The sequence below is a fragment of the Sciurus vulgaris genome (genome assembly GCF_902686455.1).
Source record: "Sciurus vulgaris genome assembly, chromosome: 6".
NCBI lineage: Eukaryota > Metazoa > Chordata > Mammalia > Rodentia > Sciuridae > Sciurus > Sciurus vulgaris.
In genome coordinates this window covers 143178888-143192360 of record NC_136466.1, presented here as the reverse complement: position 1 = coordinate 143192360, position 13473 = coordinate 143178888, and the positions used below count along the sequence as shown (strand labels likewise).

Sequence of the window (13473 nt, the reverse complement as noted above, 5' to 3'; positions counted from 1 at the left end):
TAGAAAATACAAATGGTCTGAAAGTACTCAATTGGTGATGGATATAAGTTTTTCAATAAACAAAATTGAACATGTCTGTGTTTAGAGAATCACAATACTTTACAGCCCTTCCTGAAGTATTATGGCTGTGTCTAAAACTCTTCTTCACAAAAATGAATAATCTTTCTTCTTCCAATTTTCCTCCTGTTTTCTACCAAAATGTTTTCTTTTATTTGCTGCAATGACCACAATTGAACATATGATTACAAAACCATACACCTACACACATAGCCCCATACCTACTTTAAAGTTTATTAACTTCTCTACTTAAGTAACCATGAATAGAAAGGCTTATCAGAAGGCTGGGGTTGTAGCTCAGTTGACAGAGGGCTTGCTCAGCATGTGTGAGGCACTGGGTTTGAATCTCAGAACAAATAAATAAATAAATGTTCATTGACATCTAAAAAAATATTTTTTAAAAAATGGGAGAAGCAGCCCTAACTTGGGCTGAGGGTCCAGTATTTAAAAAAAAAAGGCTTACTAGAGTCATGATGGCTACATAGGCAGAAGTAGATGGAGCTCAGTTTTAGCTTGGCTCACAAAATCCCCTTGGCGGGGTAAACACAGATCTGAGATTTTCTAATATTGTTCTTTTACATATTGGCTTGAATCAGCATTTTGAAAGAACTGTCATACTATCCATGAGTGTCTGTTTAAGTCAAGTGGATATTTACAAACACCCAATTTCCCTCATCCAGAGCCAAGTTCAGTATCAGCAACATGTATCCATAATGGAGATGCAGAGTCATTTTCCAGATGTTGCAGCATAAACTCAGCACTCAATTTTCCCATCATGATGAAAAGCCCATCTCCCTGATGCACTTTAGGAATCACATATCCGATTCTGTATTTAAACAGTGAGGAAATCCAGACCATTTGGCACAGTATCTGAACCAAGTCACAAAGCAGGTATTGGCAGAGCAGGGTTTAGAATCAATCCATTTGCAGTCCGGAGTCCAGGGTTAGTAGTTTCCAAGCCACTGAAGTCTTCTTTCAACTATTTACTTTGCATAACTTGAAAGACTTGGCAATTGGTAGTAGATGATTATGACAATCTCCTCACCCATTTCCCCCAAGTGAGGAGGCAAACAGAGACAGAGACCTCGATCTCAAGATTACAAACCGTCAACCTCTTCCTCTCAGGTCTTCCAGGGGTTCTTCTACCCTCCCATTCACAGCTTAGTTCACTCTCAATCGCAGTCATGTTTTTGAAAATAATTTTTTACTTCAAAATTTATAAACCATTCCATATCTCTCCTGAGTTCAGATGTACCTGAATCTTTTGATGACCACCTTCATGACCAACTTGGCATCCCTAGAACACATGCTCTTCCTGTAAATCCTGTCCCAATTATAAGAACCACCATGTACCTGGTTGCCCAACTGAGAAATGCCAGTGTCTTCTTATTGGACTCTTCTCTCTGCAGATTCTGCAACCCAGTCTCTCTTCATTCACTGCTAATTTGAACTCCTCTCCACCTTTGCTGCCTACTACCCTTATCCTGAACTTTATTCTAGGCATGTTAACCACAGCATCTCCCATTGTCTTCCTTCTTCATTCCTTGACCTCTTCAAATCTATCCTTGTCACTTGCAGGCTGATGTTCATTTTTTCCAAAGCAGAAGTCTCCCCTTACCAGGACCCATGGCTCAAGAACCTTTGAAGCCCAGCTTCCTTCATTTGCAACCTCACTGTTTGCACCCCAGCCACGTTAGATTGCTTGCGTTAGCACTCCAATACGCATACTCCTACTCACTGTGCTGTCTTCCCATTTATCTTTCTTTAAAATATTCTTTCTTCCTAAAATGCTTTTGTGTTCCTTTCATCCCTCCATTTATCCTTTTAACACACTCAAATAGGACATTTCCGGAAAGTCTTTCACCCATTCTGCCCAATTTGGACGAGGTTCCTGCCAATACATCTGTGCACACCTGGTTCATAGCACTTTCTGTTTGTAAATGGTGTACCTATTCCTTCAAATGCCTCCAAGAAAGGGAGTAGAATTGAATCCTCTCCTATCTCAGGCATTGCACATACCTTTATACACAGCAAGCTTATTAACAAAATTGAGGGTGCACATTACTCATCAAAAAGTGAAGAAAAGGTGGAAAATATGTGGGTTTAGCTAGGAAAAAAGTGAAGATGAGGTTGGTGAGAGGTTTTGTGGTAAGTAACAGGCAAGATCTCCTACTGACTACAGGAATGAAAGGGGAAAGGGTCAGACGTTTGAGAATACAGCAGAAAATCTGTAATAATTCCAGTGCCTGTAAAAGCAACTGTTGGGACACATTTTTTCCATGGGTCTCTCATGTTTCTGCACATCATCTGAGCAAGATCACTCATAGCTTTTGTTTTTTTCAAGGATGTTGTACAGCAAACAACCTTGGAAGATAGTCTCTCTGCAGAGAAAAGAGTAAATTTTCTTTTCAGTCCATAATAATAAGGTAATGGCATCCTCTGTGGCAAAAGTGAGATGAGTTTACGTATGATCACCTTTAAGGAACAGGGGTAGCTGTAGTAAAACTGACAGTGTGCACATCATCCACCTAGGCTGCTTATATCACCCCTCTGGGAACAAGAGTCAGTTGGAAATATGAAGCTTATGTAGTATGATGAGCCCTGAGTAAAAATGTCTTTTGTTTCTAATTTAAGAGTCTCATGTCTTCTCCCAACATCAGATCCATGAAAGTGTGGCAGACTAACATGTTATATTGCAAAAAGTACAGCATCTCACACACTTCCTAGTTCTTTACGGGGATGAGGAGGAGAATGGAGGACAGGCAATCAAGCAGTAATGACACCACTTTGAGGCTGGATCATCTAACTGTATGGGCTAGGTATCCATCATTGTGGAGATTTTCCAGCAGTGGAGTTGTTGGGGAAGGTTAGGAAAAGAGAAAGGTGCTGAAAAGTAAAGAACTGGCAACAGAGGGAATTCTTCATTCATCTCAACTCTCTGACAAGAGCAATTCTAGAAAAACCTGGTGGATAGTCACTGAAGAGAAAAATATACATGTTAGAATCTGATAGCTACCTCCAAAATCTTGAGTACTTTCTCTTCCTTGCTTTTGTCTGCTCCTATTAAAGACAAAGCAAGTAAGAGACTGTGTTGCTGGTAATTTTCAGCTGGGTACTTTACCCTACATAGAACTTTCATCTGCACTGTGTGGCATTTCACACAAGCTAGGTGACAAGGTCTTCAGGGTACTTTCCTCATTTTCTATTAAATGTCACAGTTCTTCCCATAGGCTTTCTCTAAACACATTTCTCTCCCCCAAGTCCTGCCTCTTATTTGCAAGTCTTACAAGTCCAAGCAGTACTTGCTTATTTTGTTTCTTGAGTGCACTTGATCACAGGGGTCTTGGGAAGGGTAATTACTTATGCATTAAGACCACGCAGCCCTGAGCACACACAAGATGAAAAGGATTTCAAAGAGATTACGCTGGCTCGCAATAAATATGAGAGACTTGTGCTAAACATTTTCGTAAAGCAACCCGGACATTATTGGAGCTTATTAAAACAAACCCCATTCACACTATATTTTTCCTTATTTCCTCTGCAAACAAAAATAGATTTAGCTTTTGTTCATCTTTTTTTTTTTTTTTTATTCTCACCTCATCTCCTCTAGCTAGTTCAGTTTGCTTCCCACTTCTCCTTTCCTATGCATATAAGAATGAGACCTTATGGGATCGGGAGCTGACTGGAAGAATTAGGTCTCAATTTACAGAAACAGCCTTAATTGGGAGAAGGAAATGATTTTGCAAGAACATGGCTTTTGTTACAAATATTTCTCTTTTTGTAAGCTTTCTCTGTAAAGGACAAGAGAGGTGGAAAGTCACTGATGAGTGAGACCTACCCCAGTGCCCCTGCCTCAGTTTCCCCACCTCACATAGCTCTCCACAGAGCCTCCGAGTGTCTCCTCTAATGCCTTTCTCTGCATTTCATTGGTCAAAAAATCATTGATTTCTCTGGAATTCCTGTTAGCAGTTTTTGATTTGGTACACAGTCTGACAGTGCTCTGCTAGCCGGACATAGGTGACTGAAAGAGTGGACAAAGAAGAGATAAGCAGTAAAAAGTAAAATCTGGAAACTTTCCATGTGCCTAAGGAATAATGCATCTACTATCAGAGGGAAAATCTTTGATTAAAAAAAAAGGAATGAATCTAAAAACTCTTTGCCAGTATTTTTGACAATTATCCTGAAAGAACAACAACTACATGGATTATTAAAGACCCACATATCAGGTAGAAGATGCAGGTGAAGACAAAACCATCCATCTGAATTTCTAAAATCAATAGGCTTTTAACTCCAGAGTGAACCTAACACTAAATCTCTCAGTGGAATGAGAGGAAATTCTCCATGAAGGCAGCCGAGCCTTCCAGCCCACGGTGCCTGTGCCTCTCCTGCAGTCACCTGACACTCTCAGGCCCACCCCACCCTGGTGGCAGAGCCACCTGAGATCCGCCGGTCTTCATTCAACTTCACCCATCTTTGTTTTCTTGTTCTTAAAAGAAATCTCCAGCTCTTTCTGATCCTAGCCTTGTCCTTTAGGCGTGTTTTCATCCTAGGACTTGTAAAATGAGCATGAAAGTAATAAATGTATAGGGTTATTGTTGGAACTAAATGAGAATGACAGTAATGATGACAAGAATAATAAGACTGATACTAACAAGTGACATTTATCACTGGCTTTATAAGCCATGCTTGTAAGTATTACATGCAGTAATACATTTGATTCTCACATCAACCCTGTATAGAGTAGCTATTACTAATTCCAAGTGACCTGCCATAGGTTAGACAGCCAGAAAGTAGTGGGAATAACTCATCTTGTTCTCTCCACAAAGTCACTCTGCTCACAGGAGCTGGGTGGATGAGCCTAACTCCTTCCCTAGCCCCCAGCAGAGAGACCATTGAATCTGAATAGGTCTAAGGTGGAAAGAGCTAGAAGCTGTTTGTGTCCAAGATCTTGAGGAGATTAAGGATCAAAAATATAGCATTAGTGTCATAAAACGAAAATAAGAGCTTAACTCAGGGTTTGATGGAGCAGGATAGGAGCGAGCAAGCTGGCTCTTGGCTGAAGTTGGTTTGCTTTCTTGGCCCTGGTGTCTTAGTATGTTTGACTTGTTTTTCCACATCATACTTTGTGAACCTGAGTTTCCACTGCTCTGAAATATGACCACCTCATCTTTGAGAAAGCCTCCAGGATGCTCCAAATGAGTTTCACAGCCAACCACTCCATTTGGTCTCAAAATGTGGTGAAAATCCACTGTGGTTTTAATGGGATAGTGAATGATGGACTGAAGTTGCATTCTTAGGTGAAGACTCTTGAACCCCTCACTGAAAAATAAAGTCCAAAGCAGTGTTTGCTGTTGTATGAAACTAGAATATAAAGGGCAAGAGAGAAGGAAAGTCACTGATGAGTGAGACCTACCCCAGTGCCCCTGCCTCAGTTTCCCCACCTCACATAGCTCTCCACAGAGCCTCCGAGTGTCTCCTCTAATGCCTTTCTCTGCATTTCATTGGTCAATATGGGAATCATCCAGAGTCTCCCACAGGGTTATATCCAATCCCTTTATATGACCACAAGGTCTGTCATGACTTGGTCACAGTTGACTCTCATGTTCACCCAGACTCCTGGCCTCCATTCACTCATTCATTCATTCTCTTATTTAGTCATTGAAAAAATATTTATTAGGGGCCTGTTATGCATTAGTAGGGCTAAATGGTGACAATGCCAGACCTACCCTCTTCCCGTAGGTTGTACAGACTATTGGAGGGAATTCCACCAATCAAATAGGTGCACAATCAGAACAGTGAGTGGTGATGGGGGAGGAAAGCACTGTGATATGAGAGTGAACAACAGAAACTCACTGGGCGTGGAGGCAGGGAGGGTTGCCATGGTGAAGTGACGCTTGAGTTGAAATCTGAGGGGTTACAGCAATAATCAAGGGAAGATAAGAAGGAAAGTAGTCCAGACAATGAGATCAATGGCAAAAGAAGACGATGAGTAGCAGGCAGTTGCGGTATCCCAAGAGCAAAGGGGACACCCGGGGAATGAGGAGGGAGCCAGAAAACCACCAGGAGCTTTACCCAGGGGTGGAGGCTGGAGAAGTGATGCCTGCAGGGTGGTGACGGGCACATCGCTATACTGAGTTCATCCGGGCTCCAGCAAGAAAAAAAGGAATTGAAAAGAATACTACTGGTTTTCACTAGACCATAAAGTGTGTACCTGCAGCCACAGTCCATGAAAGGGACACGCAGCTTGAACCGAAGAGATGGGGAGACGGTCAGACAGAGTTGCAATACCCACTGATGGGGTGGGTATGGCAGAGAGAAGCCAGTGTCACGGATGCCTTCCAGAGTTGGCTTCCCCAGCTGGAAGGATGGCGATGTCACAGACAGAGACAGAGAGCAGAGGAGCAGGACTGGCGTGAGCCGACGTGGGAAGGTGCTGCTTGACCATCCTCTCTCCTCCCTCCAGCGTCGCCTCATTGTTTCCTTTCTGTCACAACATGATTTCCCATTCTCCTGTCCACTGGTCGAATATGAGTGATGTCTTCACTGCCTGTCATTCGAAAAATGCTGAACACCAAAGCCAGTGCTCGTAGGCCCCTCTCTCGGCGTGTCCTTCCTCACTTCTAATTCTTCTTATCTCTAAAACACAGCTTAGACACCCAAGCATCCTTCCCATCCTTCCCTATCCCAGGTACAAATTCTTTAAACTCATGACAGTCTCGACTTAAAATTTTCTATTTTGTGCTTTTGGCAGTAGGCTTTAAGCTCCTCAGAGTCAGGAAACGGGGCTTATATCCATAATCGGTGACTAGCAGAGCATTTGACATTTGGCTGATGGAACACAGAGCAATGATGTGACCTACGCAGGGCTGCATACTGAAGGATGGCAGAGTCTGAAGGAGCACGCAGGTCTCTGCTCAAAGTAGTGACAGTCAGTGCCTCACTCTGTACTTCCTGCCTGTGTCTATCTGTCATCCCGATGTTAGTTAAGGAGCGAAATCATTGCATATTGCAGTTGTTTGGGCTGCTCATTAATCAATGATGTGAAGAAGACCTTGAATCATCTCTGGGAATCAGGAAAATAAGAATTGTAAATGTCAGTCCTGCTGTCACCCTGTGGACCTTGTACCACTTAGAGAGTCTATTTTATAAAAAGCTTGAATGAGGATACTGTCTGGCAAGGTGGAGGTAGAAAGTCACGCTGTCTACAGCAAATCATTTGGGTCTCTTTGCTCTTGCAAAATCGGGCTAGGAAAAAGAAAAACAATGTGATTGTGATTGACTCGAGGAAGCAGTGATCAATCCTCCTGAACAACTTCATTGTCAGCAAGAAGCCAGAATTAAGAGGACATAAAGGTGCCATTGTTTTCTGAGAATGAAGAGATGTGGTCCTCCAGACCCACATTTGGAAGTAATGCCAATGGTACTTCTGGAACTGCAGAGAGTGAAGATTTTTCTTTTTCATACCCACAAGAACTTTCTTTTTTTGAATTTGAAAACCCTAATGCTGGAATGAGATTGCTAAATTAGATGAAAAATTAATGAATGTTCCACAGGTCACAGGCCTAGGGCTATCGTCTTTGTCCAACACAAATCATTTTTATCTCTACTAGACAAAAATCGTTTAGGAAACTTACCAGTTTTCTATAAGTCATTACCTTACCATATCTAGAACCTAATATTGATAAGTAATAACCAGTTCCTGTCCCAGAAATTCAGATAGGTAGTTTACACATTTAAAGGATACCTAGTTTTTTTAGTCGATTTTCTTCCTTCCTTCCTTCCTTTCTTTCTTTCTCTTTCTTTCTTTCTTTCTTTCTTTCTTTCTTTCTTTCTTTCTTTCTTTCTTTCTTTTTTTCTTTCTTTTTTTTTTTTTTTTTTCTTTCTTTCTTTCTTTCTCTTTCTTTCTTTCTTTCTTTCTTTCTTTCTTTCTTTCCCTCCCTCCCTCCCTCCCTTCCTTCCTTCCTTCCTTTCTTCCTTCTTTCCTCCCTTCCTTCCTTCCTTCCTTCCTTTCTTCCTTCCTTCCTTCCTTCCTTCCTTCCTTCCTTCCTTCCTTCCTTCCTTTCTTCCTTTTCCTTTCTTTTTCTTTTTTTGAAACTTAGATTGAACCTAGAAGTGCTTAACCACTTAACCATATCCCCCTTCAGTCAGTTTTTTCACTGCTATGACCAAAAGATAGACAGGAACATTTTAAGAATTATTTGTTTATTTATTTATTTTAAAAATCAAAGCATTTTCTTTATTTAAGTGCTGAGGATTGAATCCAGGACCTTGCACATGCTAAGCATGTACTCAAAGAGTGAGCTATCCCCCAGCCCCAGCAAGACATTTTAAATCAAGTTTATCAGTTAATAACAAACTTAGAGAATTGATATACATGCTAAATTTAAGACAATCCACCCCCCCACCAAAGGTTAGGGTAGTATCCTTTTTATTTTTTTATTATTACTTTCTGCCTACAGTGCTAGGTATACCCCTAGGCAAAGAGAAGACGCAAAATATTTACTGAATACAACACAACAAATGCTTTGCAGGAAGACCAGATGGAAGATCTGATTATTATGCCTGCCCTTTCAATTTATAAGTAGACCATTTCTATGTAAGGGTGTTTCACAACTAGTTGCACAAAAATATGATTTGATCCTGTCATTCTGAGCCAAATTGTGGGTTTAGCGACCTCATTTGGCAAGGAATAATTTAGTGCACTTTTCTACAATGAAAAGCATTTCTGGAAATGGGTGATGACCTGAGCCATGTCCCAAAATAGCGCAGTGTACGTCTAAATTCTGAAAAAGGTCCTATGATTTCAAGTTTTATGAAAATGACCTATCATTATTCAGGCCATCTTTCTTGATTCAGTAATCTTGTAAAAAGTCAGATAAATGTGGCATGTCAGGTACCTTCTAGTTGCCATTTTGACAGCAGTAGACAAATAACCATTTTTTTACCCTCATAGCATTTACATTAGTATTAATAATATGATTTAAGGGCCAAAAATTAAAACCATTAAACTGTAGTAAAAATCAGTACCAAAACTTAAAACATCATGTGGGAATATAAGAGTTCTACTAATGGCAGTAAATTTATAGGCAAAGTTTCAAAATTCAAATAATCTACTCCCAGGAAGAATTTATTCTTATGAACACTATTATCTATCATAAAACTGAATATAAAAGAATTCAGTGCTGCTCACTACAACAAAAAATAGAAGATCTGATGTTAACATCTTTGTGCAAAAAAACAACAAAAAAAAGGGGGGGTAAATGTGGCAGACGTGGTAGTGCACATCTATAATTCCAGTTACTTGGGAGGCTGAGGCAGGAGGATTGTAACTTTGAGGACAGCCTGGACAAGTTAGCAAGATGTTGTCTCAAAATAAAATTTAAAGAGGCTGGGGGTTGAGCTCAGTGTTAGAGTACTGCCTAGCATGTGTCAAGGCCTGGGTTCAACCTGAATCTGATGTCATAGTTGTTCTACTTCTTGCCTCAACTGTTCCAGTTCACTCATCCTTTGAATCTGTTTATCTCAGGAATTACCAAGTAAAAGCACCTGTAATCCCACTGACTCAGGAGGCTGAGGATCATAAGTTTGAGGCCAGTGTGGGCAACTCGGTGAGACTCTGGAGGGAGCTCAAGCCCACATCAACCTGGTGCTGACCCTGGAGCATGGAGCCAGCATGAAGAACACAGAGCACCACCAACAGCCCCCCCCCCCCGACCCCCCGCACAAGAACAAGAACAATATTAGAGGAAGAAAAGTTTATTTAGGGGCCCACAGATTCAGAGGTCTCAGTCCATAGAAGGCTGGCTTCATTTATTAGAGCTTGATCTGAGGCAGAACATGATGGCAAAAGAGTGTGGTGGAGGAAAGTGGCTCAGGACATGATCAGGAAGCACAGAGAGAGAGAGTTTTGCTCAGTGACAAAATAAATATCCCAAAGGAATGCCTCCATGGACCCACCTCCTCCAACCACACCCTCCTGCCTGCAATTACCACTCAGTTAATCCCTATCAGGAAATCAATTCACTGATTGGGTTAAGGCTCTAAAAACCCAGTCATTTCAAGCTTTCTTGCATCATCTCCAACAAGGGATACCTCATAACTAAACTAAAATTTCAGCCCTTTTTATTTTTAGTTTTGTGTTATTTATAAACTAGGTCTTGCTATGTTGCTTAGAACTTTGATAAATTACTGAGGGTGACCTTGAACTTGAAATCCTCCTGCCTCAGCCTTCTGAGCCACTGAGATTATAGGCATGTACCACCTCTCCCAGCTGAGATAGAGCTTCTTAATGAAAGGATCACAGGAAGAGAAATAATATACCCATAGGTATTCCAAGAAACCAAAACTATGTCTCGAATGAAGAGAGGAGATAGGGTTGGTGAGACAGAAAAGGAAAATGGATCCAGGTTGCAGAGATCTTTTTTTTCCCACTGTTTTTCATAACCCTCCCTCTTATTTCCTTCTACATAATCTAAATTCCTCCATTCTTCTCTCACTCCCCACCCCCCACCCCCATTATAAATCATCATCCACTTATCAGGGAAAACATTCAGCCTTTGGTTTTTTGGGATTGGCTTATTTTACTTAGCATGATATTCTCCAATTCCATCCATTTACCTGCAAATGCTATAATTTTATTCTTCTTTATGGCCGAATAATATTCGATTATTTATGTATAACCACAGTATCCTTATCCATTCATCTGTTGAAGGGCATCTAGGTTGGTTCCACAATATAGCTATTGTGAATTAAGCTGCTATAAACATTGATGTTGCTGCATTACTATAGTATGCTAATTTTAAGTCCTTTGGGTAAGAGATCCTGCACCAAACAGAAGACAAGGTAGGCCCAAATCTTCATCATGTTGGCTTAGGACCAGACTTCCTTAACAAACCCTAAAGCATGAGAAATGAAAGCAAGAATCAATAAATGGGATTATTTCAAACTATAAAGCTTTTTCTCAGCAAAGAAAACAATCAATAATGTGAAAAGAGAGCCTAGAGAGTGGGAGAAAATCTTTTCCACACGCACTTCAGATAGAGCATTAATTTCCAAAATTTATAAAGAACTTATAAAACTTTACACCAAAAATACAAAGAACCCAATCAATAAATGGGCCAAGGAACAGGACAGACACTTTACAGAAGAAGACATACAGGCAATTAACAAATATATGAAAAAGTGTTCAACATTTCTAGTAATTAGAGAAATGCAAATTAAAACAACTCTAAGATTTCATCTTACTTCAATTAGAATGGCTATTATCAAGAACACAAACAATAATAGATGTTGGCGTGGATGTGGGGAAAAAGGCACACTTTCACATTGCTGGTGGAGTTGCAAATTGTTGCAGCCACTCTGGAAAGCAGTGTGGAGAATCCTCAGAATACTTGGAATGGACCCACCTTTTGACCCAGTTATCCCACTCCTCGATTTTTACTCAGAGATCATTTTTAAACTAGCTTCTAACTGATCGTGGAGACTCTCTTGTTAAGAAAGTAGTAAACCCTGCCTTGGTATTGTGACCACAGGTCTCTTGCTGAAATAGATCTGAATGGTGTTGTACTTCCCATATGTCAGTTACTAATTAAGCTGTATAGATAGTAAGAAGATTTTTTCAGGCTGACTGTTTTGTTAATTCATTAAATTTCACTTCATTCATTCATGCTCCAGGCACTGAGTTAGGTGCTGCAGATGTAACAAAATAAGCACGGTTTTTGCACTGATGTCATTAATATTCCAATGGTGGATGAGATAATTAAGGCAAGAGACAAAAGGTACACAGAATATTAATGAATTGGAAGAGTGCTATCATTCTGTGACAGACAACAGTAAGAGGGACCAGATTTGAGATTAAGTGACTGAGACCTCTCTGAAGAGGTCACATTTTTAACAGAGGTCTGAGGGACGAGAAGGTGCCATCCATGAGCAGAACCAAGATGGGTTGTTTCAGGTACACAGAACTACCAGTGAATTGGCCATGAAGCTGCAAAGCACCTTGTGTGTTTAGAACCTATCCAAAGTCCAGAGAGTATGAGGGCAGGAAACAAGGAAGGAAGTAACACAAGGAAAGACTACAAAGGTGCTTGGAGGTAAAATCCTGAAAGTCTCTGCAGTGAAAGAACTTGAGTTTGTGCTAAAAGAAATAGAGAGTTGTTAAAGGGTTTTGGGCAGTTGTATTTAAAATGACCAACTATAGCTGTGCAGAATGGATTATGGAGGCAGGGCTGGAAATAGGAAAACCATTTTGGAGTTGACTGTAGTAGCCCATATCTTGATATTATCAGGCTGAAACCAAAGGGAGGACTGGAGAGATGATGACCAAGTGGGTGGCTTTGAGAGGTACCTCAGAGGCAGGACCATTAAGAGCCTTGCTGCTGGATTTGGAAGACATGAAGAAGAGAAATCAAGAATGAATTCTAGGTTTATGCAATTGGTCCATACACAAAGATGAATAGGATCCACAGAGATGGATAAGAAGGTGGTTTGAGAAATGGAGGGAAGAAGAATTGAGATGATTTGGCCAATAAATAATCAAAAATTCCATTTTGGACTTACTAAGTTTCCAAGATTGAATGGACTAAGACACTTCTGGGTTCAGATGTCAAGTAAACATTGAGATATGAGCAGGGATCTCAAGGAAGAGGTCTGGACTTCCAGTATCAATTGGGAGTCTCAGCAGGTGGATAAGTAAGTTTCTGAGAGTAGATGAAATCCCCAAAAGGTAGAAGCACAGAAAAGAGGTCCAAATCTGAGAAAATTGTGTTAATGAGCCACAGATAAATTAGTGATATAAAAGGCTCAACATTTTCATGTCTCTCCTAACTTTTATTGAAACCAATCACCTATATAGTTTATCCCCCCATATACAGTCTTAATAAGTGCTATAGGCCTGGTTTGTGCATAACTAAATGTAGTAGCAGTTAAGTGATTTCAACAATGTATACTTTGGAAATGTTATCCATCTTGCCCTCAATATTGCTGAACTCCCAAGAAAATAACACACAAAAAAATATTGTTGTTCTTCGAAGGGCTTCCAAACACCTATCTGAAAACCTCTCCTATTTATCAAGAACTCTTCTGGGAAAAGGAGATAGAAAGTGTTCAGATACAGAAAAGAGTAAAGGGGAAAGTATTCCTTACCTCTTCTTCTTCAAGGAGAATGAGCCGAACTACAACAATGTGAACTGCATTTCCAATGCTTGGATTATGGAATAACCCAGTGACCTGGAATCAGAAATGGAAAACCATTAGCTCCACAGGGATAGGTAACATGTATCTATGCTGAGGGGGGAAACAGCACTGTGATGCACTTGAGTGCACATCATCTTGTTGGTCACAGATTCTTGATATAGGGCAAGGAAAAGTAAGATATACCATAGCTCCACCCACACTGGGATATTTAAAGATAACCTT

The 13473-nt window shown here is 40.5% G+C and overlaps 1 protein-coding gene across 1 annotated transcript in view; it reads right to left on the bottom strand.

The window, feature by feature from the left end:
- ADAMTS12 (ADAM metallopeptidase with thrombospondin type 1 motif 12) overlaps positions 1-13473 on the bottom strand; it is a 329970-nt gene that overhangs the window by 130633 nt on the left and 185864 nt on the right. Inside the window, exon 5 of the mRNA XM_079144478.1 lies at positions 13201-13284. Coding sequence (XP_079000604.1) covers positions 13201-13284 — 84 coding nt within the window. The remainder of the gene's footprint in view (positions 1-13200; positions 13285-13473) is intronic.